The following is an 18,915-nucleotide window of genomic DNA, read 5'->3' on the forward strand; positions in this document are numbered from 1 at the left end:
GAACTTTTTAGCTCCATGAGCTAATAAGTTCCCCTTTGTCTTGGGAGTGTCCCCAGTTTGACCTGAGTTTTTCTATCTCTTGTAATGGGAAGAATCTTAGCTGACTCCAAAAATTATTGACCAGACTCTAATGGAAAGAGTTGAGACCTTTATTAATCTCATATTCAGTTCATAGGGCCCATCTCCAGATCTGCTGTAATCACAGAATTACTTTATATGTGAGAACAGAGATCATTGTACGAATGAGGATTCAGCCCTGCAGAGGTAAATTTTCTTAACCAGGACACATGGTAGAACCAGGACATGTCCTTGGCTCTCTGTAATCCTGAATTTGTGTATACTCAAATAGTAATAATAGCTGTTAGCAGTTACAAACTGCTTACTATATACTGGGACTGGTCCTAAAAATTTTACATTTAATCTTTATAATCACTCTGGGTACCATACTGTTATCCCCACTTTGCAGATGAGAAAGTTGAGTTCTAAAAAGTTTAAGTACTTGCATGAGGTTATACAGCTTGGGAGTAGCAGAGCCAGGATTTGAATCCAGGCACGCTGACTCCAGAGTCAGTGCTCTTTACCAGCACACTGTACTGTCTCTCATAAATAAAAATGACCTGTTTTAATCATAATTCCATTGCCTAGAACTTTTTTTTGAATTTACACTTTATTGTAAAAACAGCAACAGAAAAAAGTATTTTTCATAGTCTTCCAACTTGTCTAATTATATAAAACGATCTTAATCTTGAGGTCATAATCTTTTGTCTGGAGTTCTTCTAATTCCACCTTTGTAATTCCTACCCCTTTGCTCTTCCCTTCTTGGCACATGGTGCCAAAAAGGACTAATGCAGATAGAAGTCTTAACTCTATACCTCCTTGTTATGAAAACTGGGTAACTGCTCTGCCTTATTAATTTTCATTGATAAGTAATATGATATGGTAATTGATATTTAATATTATAATTTGATATAAACTTTAAACTTTTGCATCCATCAACTGGTATCAAGATCTGATTCACATTTAGGAATTTAACAGCCTACTTACAGAAACAAACTATACTCGTATGAAAAGTAACATAAGAAATCTCTCTTCTCTGGATTCTAGAAATCAAACAAGATGTAAAGTGCTTCAGAAGCTCTGAAATGCTATGCGAATGTAATGTACTCTATTCTTCAAATGATTTTCATGTATATTGTCTCAGTTGATCCTTGCCTAAACCCTGTGGATGGACAGAGATTATCAGTGAATACACACTGCTGTTTCTAACAGCAGTACTACAGAAGGCTTTCAGGCAGGACGACTTGATGAAAGTCATCTTTTAGACAACTCAGCTGGTGGATATATGCAGCATGTTTGCGAGGGGTGGGGATTGTAGTTAAAGAGCAGTTTGGATGGCTGCTTTTGTAAATACTTCAAAATTTATTCAATATAAGGGGTCTGTACCAATACCTTGAGACTGACTGGGGTCCTAGGGGCAACAGAAATTTCTTCCAACTTCAAATGAGCAGGTCATCAACAGAACATGAGAGAGAATTGAGCAGAAGGGAGTGGTCGGTAGCATGAAAAACAAAGGGGTAAGTGTGTCGGGGGGGGCATGTAGAATGAAGGAACTAATGGATTCTGGGCAATTACTTGATCAAGGTGAGTGAGAGCTGGGCTTCCCCAGCATTCCACCGGCGATCCCTCACTGCACAAGGTAGCCTGGAACCCACAGGTGCAGGGCAGTTTTATCTTAAAAATTCTTGTGGAATTTGAACTTTACTCCCAGATAGAGCTGTGCTTATCTAAGAGATACATGAACACTTGACAAGGGTAAGCATCTTCCCATCAACCTAAGGCCCCACCATCCCAAACTCTCTTCTTTTTCCCAGTGTGATTTCATATTCATTACGTAAGGAATCTCTCCAGCTTGGCCACTAATTCTCTGCAAACTCAGTGTATACTGGTGAGTATGTCCCATGAATTCCTACAAGCGTGGCAACATGGAGCTGTGCAGTTCCTTCATAACTGCATGCATCTTGATTGAGCTTTTCTGCAATTGATGGCTGACCTTCTAATGTCCAATTTGATGGGATGCTCATTTCAGCTTCACATGTACTAAAACTGATACAACACAGAGAAGATTAGCATAGCCCCTATGCCAGGATGACAGGCAACTTAGAGTGTGGTCTGTTAGGAAGAAGGGCATTGCTGGTGGGGAGGAAAAGGCAGTCGTGCTAGTGTCTCGTGAGTAACAACAGATTTGTTCCATCTTTGTCAGACCCTTTGTTGCCCATTCATGCTGGAAAAGAAGGAAAAGAAACACAAGTTAAAACTTCCATTCACCCTCAGATTATTTCATTCCAATTTGGAGGCAGAAAACCTGGATTGGGGCCACTTATGAATTGTTTGGACCTGGATACATCATTTAAACTCAATTTTCTCAACTGTAAAAGGGGAGTTACAATAACATCCCTTCTGTCTCATACACAGGGTTATCAGGAGAATGAATGAGACAATGCATATAGGAAATATTGCCTATATACTGCATTTGTGCAATGAGTGTCTATCACAGTTAAGTAACAGTGATAACTGCAACTTTCATTTGGGGCCAGGAGCCCCTATTACTGGTACCTAACATCTGTAATCTCAGTTGTGGTACTATGATTACAAATGAGAGCCTCAAGAAATAGTTCATTTTTTTAAATGGCAAACTCCTGGGTCTATATTTTGTGAACCAAAGATTGTAATTTTAGGGATGATGGGTTATATAAAAGGAAAGTATTCTGGAAAATTGAGGATCTATGATTAGTAGAAAGATAGTTTAAAAGTACCAGACTAGGTGTTAGGCTAATTGATCTCTAGTCCCTCTTCTCTAAGTGACTTGAATCTAACATCATCACTCCAGGTCTCAGTTTTCCCAGTCTGAAAAAATGAGAGTGCTTCGTCCAGTTGTTTCTTAGCCCAGGTCACTTTTCGAACCACCTAGGAAGCTCCATGTCTTTGTTTGCCAGGGCTCCTCTGACAACTACCACTTAATGTCTGGGATTTGTTGTCTCACGGTTTTGGAAGCTAGCAGTCTAACATGAAGGTAGTGGCAAGGCTTTTTATCCTGGAGTCATTAGCATTCCAGCGATCTCATGCTCTCCTGATGTCTGCTCCTCTGGTTTTCACTGACTTCTGGCTTGTATAACTGGCTGCATCCCTGAATTTCTTCTGCCTACAAGTTCTCTAGTCAATATGGATCAAGTCCTGCCTTCATTCAGTTTAGCCTCATCTTCACTAATAATAACATCTTCACAAGTCCTATTTACAACTGGGTTCATACCCATAGTAATGCAGATTAAGACTTGGATAGCCTTTTGTGGGGTATATGATTCAGTTTCCAACACTCCACAGATGAGCAATTTTTGTTTTGTTTCTTGCTGTCTCCAAGGCCTAGAAAAGTGCTTCGCACTTTATTGAGAGTAGGTGCTTAATAAATATATTTTTTGTTAATGAATAAATGAAGGTTTTTCAAAATTCAGAGGCCCGATTCCACCACAGAATCCTCATGTAGTATGGTATAGAGCATGTACGTACATTTTGAAACTGCCTTCCTGGTCATTCTGCCAAGCTCCCCTGAGTAAGAAGCACTAAACTCAACAATCTGCAAAGTCTCTTCCATGGAGAATTACCAGATCTAGCAAATAAAAATATAGGACACCCAGTTAAATTTGAATTTCTGATAAACAGTAATTTGTTAGTGTATGTATGTACCATAAAATATTTGTCATGTAATTACACTAAAAAATTGTTGATCATCATAAGAAACAAATGGACCATTTTATAGTTGAAGAAATTTCATGAAACATGGTGTGTTATAGAGATTTTCTTGTATGTTCCTTAAACCTGTGTCCCTATATAGAACCACATGTAATAGGATATTAGGAACTATTGCAGCAAATGATTCTTTTTTCAGTCTAATCATCAAATAGAAAACATAGGGGAAACGGACTAGGCCCAGTGAATAGGGTGCCCGCCTACCATATGGGAGGTCCGTGGTTCAAACCCTGGGCCTCCTTGACCCGTGTGGAGCTGGCCCACATGCAGTGCTGATGCATGCAAGGAGTGCCCTGCCACGCAGGGGTGTCCCCGTGTAGGGGAGCCCCATGCGCAAGAAGTGCACCCCATAAGGAGAGCCGCCCAGCGCAAAAGAAAGTGCAGCCTGCCCAGGAATGGTGCCACACGCACACACGGAGAGCTGACACAACAAGATGACGCAACAAAGAGAAACACAGATTCCTGTGCCGCTGACAACGACAGAAGTGGACAAAAACAAGAACACGCAGCACATAGACACAGAAAACAGACAACGGGGGGGGGGGGGGAAGGGGTAGGGGGAGGGGAGAGAAATAAATAAAAAAAAGAAAACATAGAATGAAAAACTAACAGGAAGGAATTGTGGATAGCTTTAGGGTCATGGTCCATTTCTAGGACAAGAGCTTCTAATCTTTTTTGAGGTAAGAATCTTCTGAAAGTTGACAAATCCAGCTGAAAATAGTCTGCTGATGAAACCTCCCACATATTCAAGAAACTAATAGGAGAGGTGCTGCTTGCTGCAACGTATACAAAGATAGCCCAGTAAGGCTACTGCTTAGACTGATGAACAGGATCAGGGAGTGGCATATTGAAACTGGCACAGATTTAGGAATCAGACAATCTTGGTTTTGAGTCTCTGCCCTGTGTGATCTTAGCAAACTGCTTAGCTTCACTGGACTGTAGTTCTCTGTTATGTAACCACAGCATCTACCCTGTAGAGCTGCTGAAAGTCTTTGAATATAGGTATATCTAGCATTTAGCAGGCATGTAATTATGTTTAACTGTTATTACTATTGTTAGTTAATTTGTTCAGTTGGTTTGAAGGAAAACTCAGCATCAACAAGACCTTTATTGAATACATTGTCAGCTAGTAAATTGGTATTCTGAAATGGGCAAGATTATAGTTCATTATTCTGGTTAGAGCTGGGCAAAGTGAGTGCTGACCTTCTATCAAACAATGTCTCTGTGTCTACCACAATCATCCTAAACATTAATAGATAATCCAGAACAGAGGAAGGAGATTCCCTCATTTCATTCATTCTGAAATGTCATTTGCTTAACTGGGTTTCCTGATGGCAAAGGTAAATATTTATTCAGGCATTACAGGTTCACTATACAGAGGGTTAGGCTATTGCTTGGTCAGTGGAAAAACTGCAATCCTAAAACTAGTTTATCTCTCTATTAGTTTAAAAGCATCTTCTATTTCTGGATTTTTTTGTTGTTTTTAGAAAATTTTCACACACCTCCTCTGGTTAGTAAATAAACATGACAGCAAATATAAAATGCTCATTAAAAGGGGAAAATCCTCTCCATCCAGACACACCTATTTGGACAAAAAGAGGTATCGTTGGAAAATAAACTGGCAATTAAATTTTCAACTGAGCTACTCTGATACAGTACCAACAAAGTACTTTCCTCTCTAGCATTATTTCAATATTAGTTCAACAAGTGTTTATTACTGAACACATATTATGCTCCAGGCACTGCTCTAGATGCGAGGAATCATCAGTGAGCAAAATAGGAGTCAGGGAACAAAATAGCCCTAAATCCCTGCCCTTGTGGGGCTTGCATTCTGGTGTAAGGAGATATATAGAAGCATATTAAATGAGTGAATTATGTAGGATATAGATAAGTTCTATAGGAAAAAAGAGAAGAGGGCAAGGAAGATGGGACTCTGTAATCAGGGTAGAGTGGAAATTTTTTTCTCACAGGGACTTTAATAAGGCATGGGCTGACAATTGCCTCTTGGGGTTAAAGGGTTCAAGTGCAAAGAGGAAAGGCATCATATCTGGCCAGCTCATACACTGTTGGATATTCTCCAGCCGAGTGGAAGCCGCGGCGCCAGCCTCCTCCTCAAAGCGTTGGTGTCCTTCCTCAGTCACCTTCCAGAGGCAGGATGGAGGTCGCACACTGCTCCCACCCTGCATGGTCACTGGCACTTTCTCAAAGCTGTGGTGGAAGCACAGGTGTTGGTGGATGGTATTCTTCCAGCCTTCTGGGGCCGTCTGGAAGAAGGGGAAATGCTGTCTCCCAGTTGCTTGGGGAAGAGGCAAATGGCTTCAGTGGGAGAGGCAGCTCACTGGAGAGAGGTGGCAGTGACTCCACCACCATGAGCTGGTGGAACAGTTGGAATCACCCTCTTTTGGGGTGACTGAGAGGAGAGTGTGCTTGTCAGGCCTCGCTGTGGCCTCCAGCTTTTCGGGAGGGTACATGATGTTGGAGTTTACCCACATCCACAGGTTGGGTTCAATGTTGGGACCATCATTGTCAGGTCTGGGGTTCTTCTCCGGAAGCCGTTTTGGGGGCTCAACTCTTTGGAGTCTGTATCTGGCAAGTTTCTGCTCTGCTAAGGGAGGCAGTAAAAGACAAGAAGCACTAGTCCCCATGTCCCAGTCCAACAGCCTCGGGACCTGGCCATGGAGTCGGGATGTTAGAGTTTCAGGTTCACTTTCAGGCAGAAGAGAGGCGTGTGCAGGGTAGGAGAGGCTGACGAGTATCTGGAGTGGAGATTTAAAATAGCATGGTAAAGGTAGGTCTTTCTGGGACGGTGACATTTGAGCAAAGTGGTGAAGGAAGGAGCTGTGGCCATGTCATGGAAGAGAAGGGGAATGAATGGTGCAAGTGTCCGAAGGCAGGATTATGCCTGAGTGCTCCAAGAAGAGCAAGGAGGCCAGTGTGGCTGGAGTGGGGAAAGGAAGAAGAAAGCAGTAGGAGTGATATCGGAGTAATTATTATCATGATCCTCATGACAAAGGACTCTATGAACGCAACTTCCAGTCTTTGCTCTTAGGTTATGTACTCTGCGACTATACCGAAATCCTAAACTACCTACTTGGAATGATGGCTATAAAGCATGGAGGGATGTAGCAGTTTGAGATCATTGATGAATTCCAAAAAGAAATATTGGATTATGCTTGTAATCTGATCTGTACCTGGGCATGATTGAGTTATAATTAGGGTGTTGAGTTCCCACCCCTGGTGGGTAGGGACTCACAGATAAAAGGCATGGCGAAGAACAGAGTTGAAGGGTTTCTGATGTTGAAGTTTTGATATTGGAGTTTGATGCTGAAGACTTTAGCTAGAGCTCTGGGAAGTAAGCTCACTGAGGAAAGAGAAGCCAGCCCCAGGAAGGAAGGAACCTGGAACCTAGAGAAAAGCAAGCCCCAGGAATGTAGGAACCCAGGAAGCCTGAACCCTTGCAGACATTGGCAGACATCTTGCTCCAAATAGACTTTGGTGAGGGAAGTAACTTATGCTTTATGGCCTGGTGTCTGTAAGCTCCTACCCCAAATAAACACCCTTTATAAAACCAACCAATTTCTGGTATTTTGCATCAGCACCCCTTTGGCTGACTAATACAATAGGTTATGGATTTATTTCACTAAACTATGACTTAAGGGCATCAGCATAGCTTAGTGATGATATATGTGCCTAAACTGTTAGCTCTGAGTTCATATTCTGATCTTCTTGTGAGATGTGTGCCCTCTGGCGAGTTACTTAAGCTCTCTGTGCTTCAATTTTCACCTCTGTTAAAGAAGGCAACTAAAAGGACTTCGTTTAGAGTTGCTATGAGGGTTGCATGTGAGGTCCATTTAAATGCTCAGCACAGTGGTTGGCATATAGAATGTACACAATAAATTGTATTACTATTACTTGAAAAGTACAATTAGAAGGATCAGAGATTTTGAAATGTATATTTGGCAAACACAACATGCTTTTGAGCAACAATGCCTTCTTATTAATCATGGTAGCCAGCTTCCACACTGGCCCCCAACGACCTTGATCCCTGTCCGGGTATTCAGACCCCTGCGAAGCAGCTCCCACACTGTGCCAGAGTTGGTCTGTGTGACCAATAGAATACGGCAGAAGTGATGGCAGGTCACTCCTGAGATTAGGCTATAAAGGACATTGCAGCTACCATCTTGTCATGCTCTCCCTCTCTCTCCATGGCTCCCTCAGTCCGGGGGAAGTAAGCAGCCTCTGGAAAGGCCCCAGATGGAGAGATCTATGTGGTGAGGAACTGAGGCTTCTGTCAACAACCACATGAGTGAAGGAGATCCTCCAGCCCTGGTCTAGCCTTCAGATGACAGCAGCCCTGGCTGACATTTTGACAGCAAGCTCCTGAGAGACCCTGGGCAGAACCACCCAGGTAAGCACCTCCCAGGTTCCTGACCCTTAGAAATTATTTGAGATGATAAATGCTTTGTTGTTTTATGTTGCTAAGTTTGAGGTAATTTGTTTACACAATAGATAACTAAGACAATAGGATATTTTTATTGAAGTACACATATATTTTCAAGTTTTAATTAAACTTTTTGTGAAGGGTAAGCTAAAATTTAAATTTTTTTTTTCTTTATTCCCTTAATATAGTAAACAACAGTGATTTTCAAATGTTAAATGAACATTGCATTTCTGGGATATATATACACTTTGTGTAGCAGTTTGATATTGTTTATAAATTCCAAAAATAGATATTGGATTATGTTTGTGAACTGGTCTGTTCCCCTGGGCATATTAGATTGTATTGGTTTCAGAGGTTTCACTTTTACTTGACTACCTTATCATTTAGGCTTCCACTGGGCACGTCTGTAGGATGTTGAGTCCCTACCCCCTTGGTGGGCGGGGACTCACAGAGAAAGCTACACAGCAGCAGAGGGAGTTGGAGTTTTGGATGCTGGAGGCTCGGGAAGTAAACATACAGGAGAACACAGAGGGGTAGAGATAGCTCCATAGACGTGGCAGAGGCCCTGGGAAGAGAGAGAGCCTGAGAGTCTAGAGCTGACCTTGTGGAGAGAACAGAGCAGCTGAGCCTGGAGAGAAATAAGCCCCAGGAGAGAGACAAGACTTATCCCAGCCTATAGCTGATAATGGAAGAAGCTGGAACGACGGAGCCTTAAGAGTAGGAAGGAAGCCTGAACCCCGAATCCTTGCAGATGTCGGCAGCCATCTTGCCAACATGTGGCAACATGAGGCAACAGACTTTGGTGAGGGAAGTAACTTATACTTTATGGCCTTGTGACTGTAAGCCTCTATCCCAAATAAATACCCTTTATAAATGCCAACAGATTTCTGGTATTTTGCATCAGCAAAATACTCCCTTTGGCTAATTAATAACATGTTGTCATGATACTATACATATAAATTAATTTTGTTAATTTTTTATCTCTGAGCTTTAGTTTTATTTTGGGGGGTTAGTTTTTACTGTGGTAACATATATATACAATATAAAAGTTCCCATTTTAACCACTTTCAAGCATAAAATTCAGTGGCATTAATTATATTCACAACATTGCACTATCATCACCACACTCCATTACCAAAACTTAGTTAACTTTTGAATATAAACAATTAATTTTTTTATTTTTATTTTATTTCTCTCCCTTCCTCCCCGCCCCCCCCACCCCCCATTGTCTTCTCTTTCTGTGCATTCGCTGTGTATTCTTCTGTGTCTCCTTGCATTCTTGTCAGGAGCCACTGGGAATCTGTGTCTCTTTTTGTTGTGACATCTTGCTGCATCAGCTCTCCATGTGCAGCGCCACTCCTGGGCAGGCTGCTTTTCTCAGGTGGAGCAGCTCTCCTTGAGGCGCGCACTCCTTGTGCGTGGGGTACCCCTACACAAGGGGCACCCCTGCGTGGCAAGGCACTCCTTGCACATAGCAACACTGCGCATGGGCCAGCTCACCACACAGGCCAGGAGGCCCAGGGTATAGAACCCTGGACCTCCTACATGGTAGGTGGATGCTCTACCAGTTGAGCCACGTCCCCTCCCCTGAAGAATTTATTGAACCTAAGTCTGTTGCTATCACTTTTAATCTTAAAGATCAACACTGATCCTTGGTAGTTTATAAACAATCAATTTTATTGTTATCAGTGGATATACCATATTTTGTATCTGAATTTTCCCCTTAGAATTATTTAATATGTACCAACAAAGTCCAACCTTTTCAACATCTTTACTGACTACATAGCATTCTACCCTAATGCTGTGTCATTCCTTTTCAAACATTCCCTATCGTAGGACATTTGAGTTAAAATAATAAAATAAAAATAATATTTAACCAGCACAACAATAATGGTGCCATGCCAGTTATCTGGGTAATGTACCAAGAGAGAAAAGAACCAGGTCCCTGCTTTTAGAAACATAAGACAGACAACAGAGAGGGGGTAAGTCCTCCTAAAGTCCACCTTCCTAAAGACAATGAATGCACACTGAATATATGCCTCGGTAAGATAAGCAAACTGAACTTCAAACTGACCTAAGATGATGAGTACATTTAACGGAATGGTGAATGCAAAGATGCTGGGTGAATTTACTTGTTTAGGTAATAATAATAGCTTTCCAGCATGCTGCTTGTTTCTTGGAGAAGTATAGGAAGGACGGTAGAAACAAAACGTTGTTAAAAGCCTATAGGAAAGTGGATGTGGTTCAAGTGATTGGGCTTCCACCTTCTACATAGGAGGTCCCTGGTTCGATTCCCAGTGCCTCCTAAAGAAGACAGCAAGTTGGTATGATAGGCAGGAGCAGCAAGCTGACACAACAAGAGACACAAGAAGACAAACATAATGAGAGACACAACAAAGCAGGGAAGGGAGGTAGATCAAGCGATTAGGCGCCTCCCTCCCATAACAGAGTTCCCGGGTTCAGTTCTTGGTGTCTCCTAAAGAAACAAGGAAGATGAACAGACACAGCAAGTGCAAACAACAAGGGGGTGGGCAGTAGTAAAAAAAAAAAAAGCCTATAGATAATCACCTTGGCTCCAGTTCTCAGAGCAGCTTCACAGAGGGAACCCTGAACTCAGCTCATTGTGCTCAGCCTTTGGAGATACTTCTGTGTTCCCACCTTCTCCTTTTTATGCCCATGCTTTGCCAGACTCTGAAATCTTTCCGTTGAGGCTGGAAGAGAAAAGTTGACCCAGTCCTGTGTTGTTGTAGATTGTGCAGAAACTCAACAGTATGTTAGAAATACGAGGTCTCTTTTGAATACAGTATTCATTATTAGGCTCTTAGGTAACCTGATCCTTGGCGCAGGGGGCCATCATTTCTCCCACGTGGTTCCATCAGATTGCTTGGTTCTGGTGCTCAATCTTTGCTTTTTACCCATCTTCAGGTTTTGAGGATCAACAGTTAAGCAAGGCAGATTTAACATTTAAAAGATAATTCAGATTTGAAGGGGGCTACATTTAATATATTGAGGAGCATTACATATGACTAGTACTAAAAATTCATTAGATCCCTGCCCATAAATGTATTGAACCAGACACAGTCCTGCCAGTGGGAAAACGTTAACCTTTCCTTAGTGAGAAGACCGAGGTTTTACTGAAATCAGTGTTCTCTATCAGGTTTCGGCTGTGATAAGACTCAAGCGAATGTGGGGCAGCCTCCTTCCCTTCCTTCAGTGCACCCACCCTCCATTCTGCTTCGCTCAGAGAACCTTCATTTATATTTTCCAGTAAAATTTTCTTTGATGAAAAGACTCCCAGTCTCAAAAGGTAGTGCAGTTGTTTGAAAACTACTGAGTTTCAAAGTGCTATGAGGTCAAGGTGAAAGGTCCCAGGGTCAGGTTTTCTCTGCAAAGGAAGAGAAAACTTCAGTGACAGTGACTTAATGCAAGCCTATCATCATTCCCATTTAAAAAAAGCAAACAAAACATGATGCACATGCTGTCTTAGCTGGAGGTGAATCCTGGCTCTGCAGTCGGACAGCCTGGGTTCAAATCCTGCCTCTACTGCTTATTGCTGTGGCCTCCAGCAGATCCTTGAACCTCCTTGTTCCTCCATCTCCTTTTGTGCAAACTGTAGATACAGGAGAATAAAGTTGATGTGGGGAATGCACTTAGTACAGGGCCAAGCATGAAAGCAAGTTCTCAATAAGTGGCACCAATAATCAATATTTTACTCTCGTATTAATTATAACAATATCTCTCTTTCAAGCAAAAGTCTATTAGGGGAAGTGAACTTGACCCAGTGGATAGGGCGTCTGCCTACCACATAGGAGGTCCTGGGTTCAAACTCTGGGCCTCCTTAACCCGTGTGGAGCTGGCCTGTGTGCAGTGCTGATGTGTGCAAGGAGTGCTGTGCCACGCAGGAGTGTCCACCGCGTACGAGAGCCCCACGCGCAAGGAGTGCGCCCTGTAAGGAGAGCTGCCCAGCATGAAAGAAAGTGCAGCCTGCCCAGGAATGGCGCCGCACACACGGAGAGCTGACACAACAGGATGATGCAACAAAAAGAAACACAGATTCCTGGTGCCTCTGATAAGGATAGAAGTGGTCACAGAAGAACACACAGCGAATGGACACAGAGAGCAGACAACTGGGGGGGGGGGGGGCGGGAAGGGGAGAGAAATAAATAAAAAATAAATCTTAAAAAAAAAAGTCTATTAGTATTTGTCTTAGTTCACCAGGGCTGCTGTAACAAAGTATCACAGACTATTTGGCTTAAATTACAGAAATCTATTGTCTCACAGTTTTGGAGACTAGAAGCCTGAAATCCAGGTGTTGGCAGGCCAGGCCACCTCTTCCGGGGGTGGCCAGCTATCCGTGGTGTTCCTTGGCCTGTGCTGGCATCACTTGATCTCTGCCTTCACGTCATGACCATCACTTTCTCTTTGTCTCTCAGTGTCCAAATTTCCTGTTTTTAAGGACACTGGTCATACTGGATTAGGGCCCACCCTAAACCTTTTGGCCTCACCTTAACTAATGACTTTGAACAGCCTACTTACAAATAAGTTCACATTCATAGGCCTTTGGGTTAGGACTTGAACATGGATTTTGGGGGGATGTTAGTCAATTTATAATAATTTAATAGCTATTTTTGTACACGCATTATCTCCTCTAAAGGACAGCTAGTTTCCTGGGATTATTCATTCTTTTGTCATTTATAAAGCCTAAGCCAGTGCTTTGGGCATAATAGGCACTCAATAAATATTTGTGGGATTTAGCCCAAGGGTTAGGGCATCTGCCTACCATATGGGAGGTCCGCGTTTAAAACCCTGGGCCTCCTTGACCCGGGTGCATCTGGCCCACGTGCAGTGCTGATGCGCGCAAGGAGTGCCGTGCCACGCAGGGGTGTCCCCACGTAGGGGAGCCCCACGTGCAAGGAGTGCGTCCTGTAAGGAGAGACACCCAGCACGAAAGAAAGTGCAGCCTGCCCAGGAATGGCGCCGCACACATAAAGAGCTGACGCAGCAAGATGACGCAACGAAAAACGAGACACAGATTCCAGGAGCCGCTGACAAGAATACAAGCGGACATAGAAGAACACACAGAAATGGACACAGAGAACAGACAACTTGGCCGGGGGGAAGGCAGGGAAAGGGAGAAAAATAAATAAAAAATAAATCTTAAAAAAAATTTGTTAAATAAGTGAATAAATGTTCTAAAAATAGTGGTATGCAGGGACAGGTTAGGCTCCTAGTAGAATGTCATACACCTTTTGAATACTCTAAATATTTTATAATAGTGGCAATGTTATAATGAAGAATATAATTATGGTAAAGATTACTCCTTAGCTTAACTTTCCTGAACTGGGGTTATATCCTTCAGGAACACATAAAACTTACTCATTCAGGGTCTCAGCTCAAACTTAACCTACTTTTAAAAATAAGTAAAAGAAGTTAATTAAAACATCCTTTACCTGCTTCCAGAAAGGAAGCATGTGGGGCTATCATGTTGTAGGTCAAAATAAATTAGGTCTTTTCTTTCTAGATTTAGAAAATAATTCTTACATGTTTTCCAATAGAGTCAGCAACTGGATTGTTTTACATTCATTTTCTAGGCTCTGTAATGTGTACAGCTAAGTGGCAAACCAACTAGCAAAAGCTGAGTTATGAGTTTTGGGATACGGAAAGAGGCAGGACAGGTCGTATGGTTTCTTTACTTCAGTATTCACCAACCGAGTGAGAGTGAAATACTGTTTTGGAGGATGGAACCACAGAGCCACCAGCATTAGGTGTGTTTTCCAGGTTGTGATTCACAGACTGGAGATTTGTAGTGTTAATAAATGCTTCTTAGAAAGAAGACTATTTAGTGGCAGTCAGACCTTGGGCAAGGGTGAGGGAACACATAGCCTCTCTCATAACCAGGAGGGCTGTGCTTCTCGTAAGGGGAATGATGGGCAGCCAGGCAGAGGCATGGCCATCTCTCTCTATCTGTACCCAAATTTCTTCTCTTTATAAGGGCACCAGGCATACTGGATTAGGGCCCACCTGAATCTAGTGTGGCCTCATCTTAAGTAATCTCCAGAGATTCTACAAATAAATTCACAGGACTGGGGGTCCTTGAACATCTCTTCATGGGGAGCATGATTCAATTCCTAACACTTTTGAACAACAATAAAAAAAGACATATAATCCAGTTTAAAAAATGGGCAAAGATTTGAATAGACATTTCTCCAAAGATGATGTACAAATGACCATTAAGGATAAGGAAAAATGCTCAACATGATTAGTCATTAGAAAAATGGAAAACAAAACCACAAGGAGATACCACTTCTTACCTCTTAGGACAGGTATAATTAAAAAGATGGACGGTAGCAAATATTTGTGAGGATATAGAGAAATTTGAACTCTCGTACATTGCTGATGGTAAAGTAAAAGGCAGCTGTTGCTCTGGAAGACACTTTGTAGTTTCTTAAAAAAAAAAAAACATAGAGCTACCATATGGCCCAGAAATCTCACTCTTTTTTTTTTTTTTTTTTAAAGATTTATTTATTTATTTAATTCCCCCCCCCCTCCCCTGGTTGTCTGTTCTTGGTGTCTATTTCCTGCGTTTTGTCCGCTTCTGTTGTCGTCAGCGGCACGGGAAGTGTGGGCGGCGCCATTCCTCGGCAGGCTGCTCTTTCCTTTCACGCTGGGCGGCTTTCCTCACGGGCGCACTCCTTTGCGCGTGGGGCTCCCCTACGCGGGGGACACCCCTGTGTAGCAGGGCACTCCTTGTGCGCATCAGCACTGCGCATGGGCCAGCTCCACACGGGTCAAGGAGGCCTGGGGTTTGAACCGCGGACCTCCCATATGGTAGATGGACGCCCTAACCACTGGGCCAAAGTCCGTTTCCCAGAAATCTCACTCTTAAGTGTACATCTAAGAGAGAGGAAAACATGAAACAGAATACCAGTTTATTCATAAAAGCCCAAAAGTGCAAGTACCACAAATATCCATCAACTATCAAAAGAATAAATGTATTATAACCATACAATGGAATATTATTCAATCATAAAAAGGTATGAAGTTCTAATACATGCTACAACATGGATGAACCTTGAAAACATGAAGCTGAATGAAATCAGCCAGACACAAAAGGACAAATAATGTACGATTCCATTTGTTTGAAATGCCCAGAATAGGCAAATCCATAGAGACAGAAGGTAGATTAGTGTTTGCCAGGGGCTGGGGGCTGGAGAGAATGGGGAGTGACTCTTAATGGTTATGGGGCTTCGTACTGGGATGATGTAAATGATCTGGAATTAGTGGTGATGCTTGCATAACTTTGTGAACATATTTTTAAAATCCACAGAACTATACATTTTACACGAGTAAATTTTATAGCGTGCAAACTGTATCTAAAAATATGACGAAAATAAAGTAAAATTTCAAATATAAATCCACTAAAACTTCAGAATCTACCCACTTTTGATTAAGTTCTCCTACATTTGAAAGCCTATGGAATAAAGGAGAGCTGAAGGCTGGGGATTCTGAGGGAGGAGGGAGCTTTGTTTATGCATAACCCCCCCGCGACCATGTGAATGCACGCTCCTTTTCACAGAATTACAGACATTCTAGCTGAAAGGAATTTAGAGAAAATCTACTGAACCCAAATGCCCAGATGAAGAAACCGAGGCCCAGAGGAGGAAAGCTTCGCTTACTGTCACCCAAAGAACTGGCAAACGGGGCGACTCAAAATGAGTTTTCCTGACCCCACGTATCTTCTGACTGCCTTTTTATCTGTCCTTTGAACAATGCAGGGGCGGTCAAGTTCAGGAATTTGCGAGTGTGCTTTGGCGTGAAACGTTGGGAAGCACTGCTTCCAGTCTCTTCTCCCCAGAGGCTGCATTTTGCCTTGTAAGGTTTAGTGACTTCACTTTAACCCACTTGCAAAATTTTGTGAGGCGCATAAGACCCAGGGGAATGGGCAGTGCTGGAGATTTCAGGGGCGGGACCCCCACCTCTCCCCCCCAAATCAGCGATTGTTAAGGCGGCATTAATTCTTTTTGACTTAAGAATATCTGACTTCCAGAAAGTCGATCCTCCAGCTCCCAAGCTCTTCTCTGTTTATTCAAACCAGATTCATTTTGGAACAAAACTGAAGTCTCGCCCTCCTCTCTCTTGCACCCAGGGAGAATGCCCTGAATCGAGCCTGGCACAGTCTTAAGTTCCGAGGAGGAACTTAAGGCGGAGTCTTCTTCAGAGTCCCCCTTCTCGCCCCCGCCGGGACACCTGCGCCCTCCCGGGGCCCGGAAGGACCGTGCCGAGCGGCCGATTCTTCGCACCTCCTCCTTTCCACCGAAGGCTCCGTACGGCAGCCGAACCGCGGCGGACGCACGGACGCTCCAAGGTCGGTCCCGGGTAGCGGGAGGCTGCGGCCGACCCCGTGACTGTCCCAGAGGCACCTGCAGGGCGCCCAAGCCCAGCGCGCTCCGAGATCCTCTGTCACCAAGGGGCGAAAACAAACCCTCAGCCTCGGGGCAATTTCTTAGCGGAGTGGAAAGTAGGGGCGGTAAAAAGGCACGGGCGACTGTTAACCGTACGAGCCTCCCGCGTTCGGGTACCCTCCCAGGCAGAAGAACAGCACCGACTGACTCCAAGTTCCCCTGGAGGAAAGGATTTTTTTCCTCTCTCTCCCTTGGGAGAAAAAAGTTAGGGCGCGATCGTAGAAGGGGCGTGCAAGGGCCGAGGGAGTTCTTCCGCGGGTTCTCGCCCCCGGGAGGCGGGGAAGGTGCGCGAAGGTGCCTCGTGGGCATTGTTGATTTGGAGCGGTGCGCAGGCGCATTGCGGCCCGCCGGCCGGAGGGTTCTGCGGGTACAAAGAGGCGGCGCCGAGAGCTGGGGTTCCTCGGGGGCTGAGGGAGCCGCCTGCGGCCCCCCGCCCGGAACCGTCCCTCCCGCCCCGCGCCGGAGCTGGAAGAGGAACATGCAGTCTCCACCTGGCCTCTGAGGCTGGATCGTTTCCCCTCACTTTCCTGCCTCGCAGCGGCGGCGGCACCGGCGGTTCCCGGGCGCGTGGAGGTTGAATTCTGGCGCTCGCTAGCCGGGCCGGCTCCGCCCCCTCGGCCCGCCCCCTCCCCGAGGTCTGGGGGCGCCGCGGAGCGCAGCCAGTCAGCGCCGCCGGGCGCTGCAGGGTGGGAGCCGCCGCTGGAGGTGAGTGGAGCCGCGGAATGCGCCGAGCCCCTTTCCCTGGCGGAATCGGGCGGGGGGTGCCCAGGCCTCGACCTCTGCACCGGGCCGACCCCCGCGCAGAGTCAGGCAGACTTGGCGCGCGCTGGAGGCGCACGACGGCAGTGGCGTTGGCGGACGGTAGTCCCGCCCGGGTGAGCCCCAGGGTGGTCCGAGGACAGAATCAGAGAGGTTGCCGCGGCTCCGTGGCTGCCCTGGTTTGGCGCGCGCTGCGCACACGGGGCTCGGCCTCCTTGGAAGAGGGGGCGCTCCGCTCCGGACAGCGGGGAAGTCGGGATCCGGCCAGCGGGCGGGTAAGGTGTGGGCGCCTCCCAGCCCTGGGGCTGGGTGCACTGGCCCTTGTATGCTCTTTCTTGGGTCGCTTTCTCAGCCCCGAGAGGCTTAGGGGATTCCTTCCCAGGCGCCTCAGAAGTTCGCTCCGCCAGGGTGAGTGGCGGGCAAGACCTCTTTATCCCTCCGCCCCAGAGTGGCAGGTGGCCAGGGATCGCCCCCAGCCGACTCTGAGGTGCCTCCGGCGAGGTTTGGAGGGGTCGGGAAGGTGGGGCAGAGGTGCAGAGGCTGCCTCGCTCCAGGGCCCGCCCAGCTCGCCGGGGGCAGCGTGGGTTTCTGGCGGATCCGTGGCGTCAAGTCGTGGGAGGCCAGCGCCCCTAAGCGGACTTGGTCCTTGAATGCCCCTCGCGTCATTGTCCCTCGCTCACGGCAGCCTCCTTCCCTGACCATGCATCTCCTGCACTTGGGTCCCCTGGAACGTGAGGGGCGACTCCTCCCTGGGGGTCTTGCAAGTCTGTAAGAGCTCTGTTGCCCAAGGGTTGGCTTTGGCTGTCTAAGCGGAAAGAACGATCTGTAGCATCCTCCGGCGCTTGCTCTCTGCACATTTTTTACCGAGGTTCATCTCATCTCATTAATGAATTATTACATGGAGGTGGTCAGGTAGATCGAGAATCCAGCACCTAAGGAAGGTAAATCATCCAGATTAAGAATCGTCCAGTTCGTGGCACACTTCAAACCACCCCCTTCCCCCCGCCCCAACTCCCACCTCCCTTGCGGGACCGTTTGTTCATTTTTAATTCATATGTTTATTCAACTTGATATTTAGGTATAGATGGTACTTAGATGTTTATCTGCTAGTTTACAAAAATGTTGGGCACTCTATTTAAAAAAGGAGATATTAATGACATACCGTAAATTTACCCTTTTAAAATGTACAACTCAGTGGTTTTTAGTATATCCACAAAGTTATGAAACCTTCCCCATTAATTTTACATTTTCATCATCCCCAAAAAAAGCCCCTTACCCATGAAACATCACTCCGCCTTTCCCCTGTCCCCAGCCTCACACTCCTTCATTTTAGAGTACTATTCTGAAGTTTTCCCAAGATAGGGATAGAATGAGAAAACTAAGAGATTATTAATTTTGATCCTTTTTCCATTAATAAGTTTGGAAGAAGGTGCTACTGCTGTGGCAGTGGAA

At 45.0% G+C, this 18,915-nt stretch overlaps 2 protein-coding genes and 1 pseudogene across 20 annotated transcripts in view; 2 read left to right on the forward strand and 1 right to left on the reverse strand.

Moving 5' to 3' along the window:
- Positions 1 to 887: 887 nt before the first annotated feature.
- On the reverse strand, positions 888 to 17,925 carry LOC139439495 (uncharacterized). Of its 2 annotated transcripts, none has more exons than XR_011649389.1 (2): positions 3,562 to 3,663; positions 888 to 2,281 (listed from the first exon to the last, which is right to left on the reverse strand). XR_011649389.1 is itself a non-coding variant. In XM_071216702.1 (2 exons), the coding sequence occupies exons 1-2, from the start codon at positions 17,182 to 17,184 to the stop codon at positions 2,277 to 2,279; spliced, it is 906 nt and encodes a 301-aa protein (XP_071072803.1). In that variant the 5' UTR covers positions 17,185 to 17,925; the 3' UTR covers positions 888 to 2,276. The 2 variants fall into 2 exon arrangements, 1 of the variants encoding a protein (XP_071072803.1); XM_071216702.1 differs by lacking the exon at positions 3,562 to 3,663 and adding an exon at positions 16,284 to 17,925.
- On the forward strand, positions 2,076 to 2,174 carry LOC111764369 (U6 spliceosomal RNA; annotated as a pseudogene).
- Positions 16,105 to 18,915, forward strand: part of KANK1 (KN motif and ankyrin repeat domains 1) — a 236,545-nt gene continuing 233,734 nt past the window's right edge. For 3 of the 18 annotated variants that reach the window (XM_058301725.2, XM_058301722.2, XM_058301737.2), the window contains exon 1: positions 17,044 to 17,409. The gene's annotated coding sequence lies outside the window, so the exon portion shown is untranslated. The other 15 variants (XM_058301727.2, XM_058301738.2, XM_058301739.1 and 12 more) reach the window with 13 other exon arrangements.

The sequence above is a fragment of the Dasypus novemcinctus genome, chromosome 8 (genome assembly GCF_030445035.2).
Source record: "Dasypus novemcinctus isolate mDasNov1 chromosome 8, mDasNov1.1.hap2, whole genome shotgun sequence".
Classification (NCBI taxonomy): domain Eukaryota; kingdom Metazoa; phylum Chordata; class Mammalia; order Cingulata; family Dasypodidae; genus Dasypus; species Dasypus novemcinctus.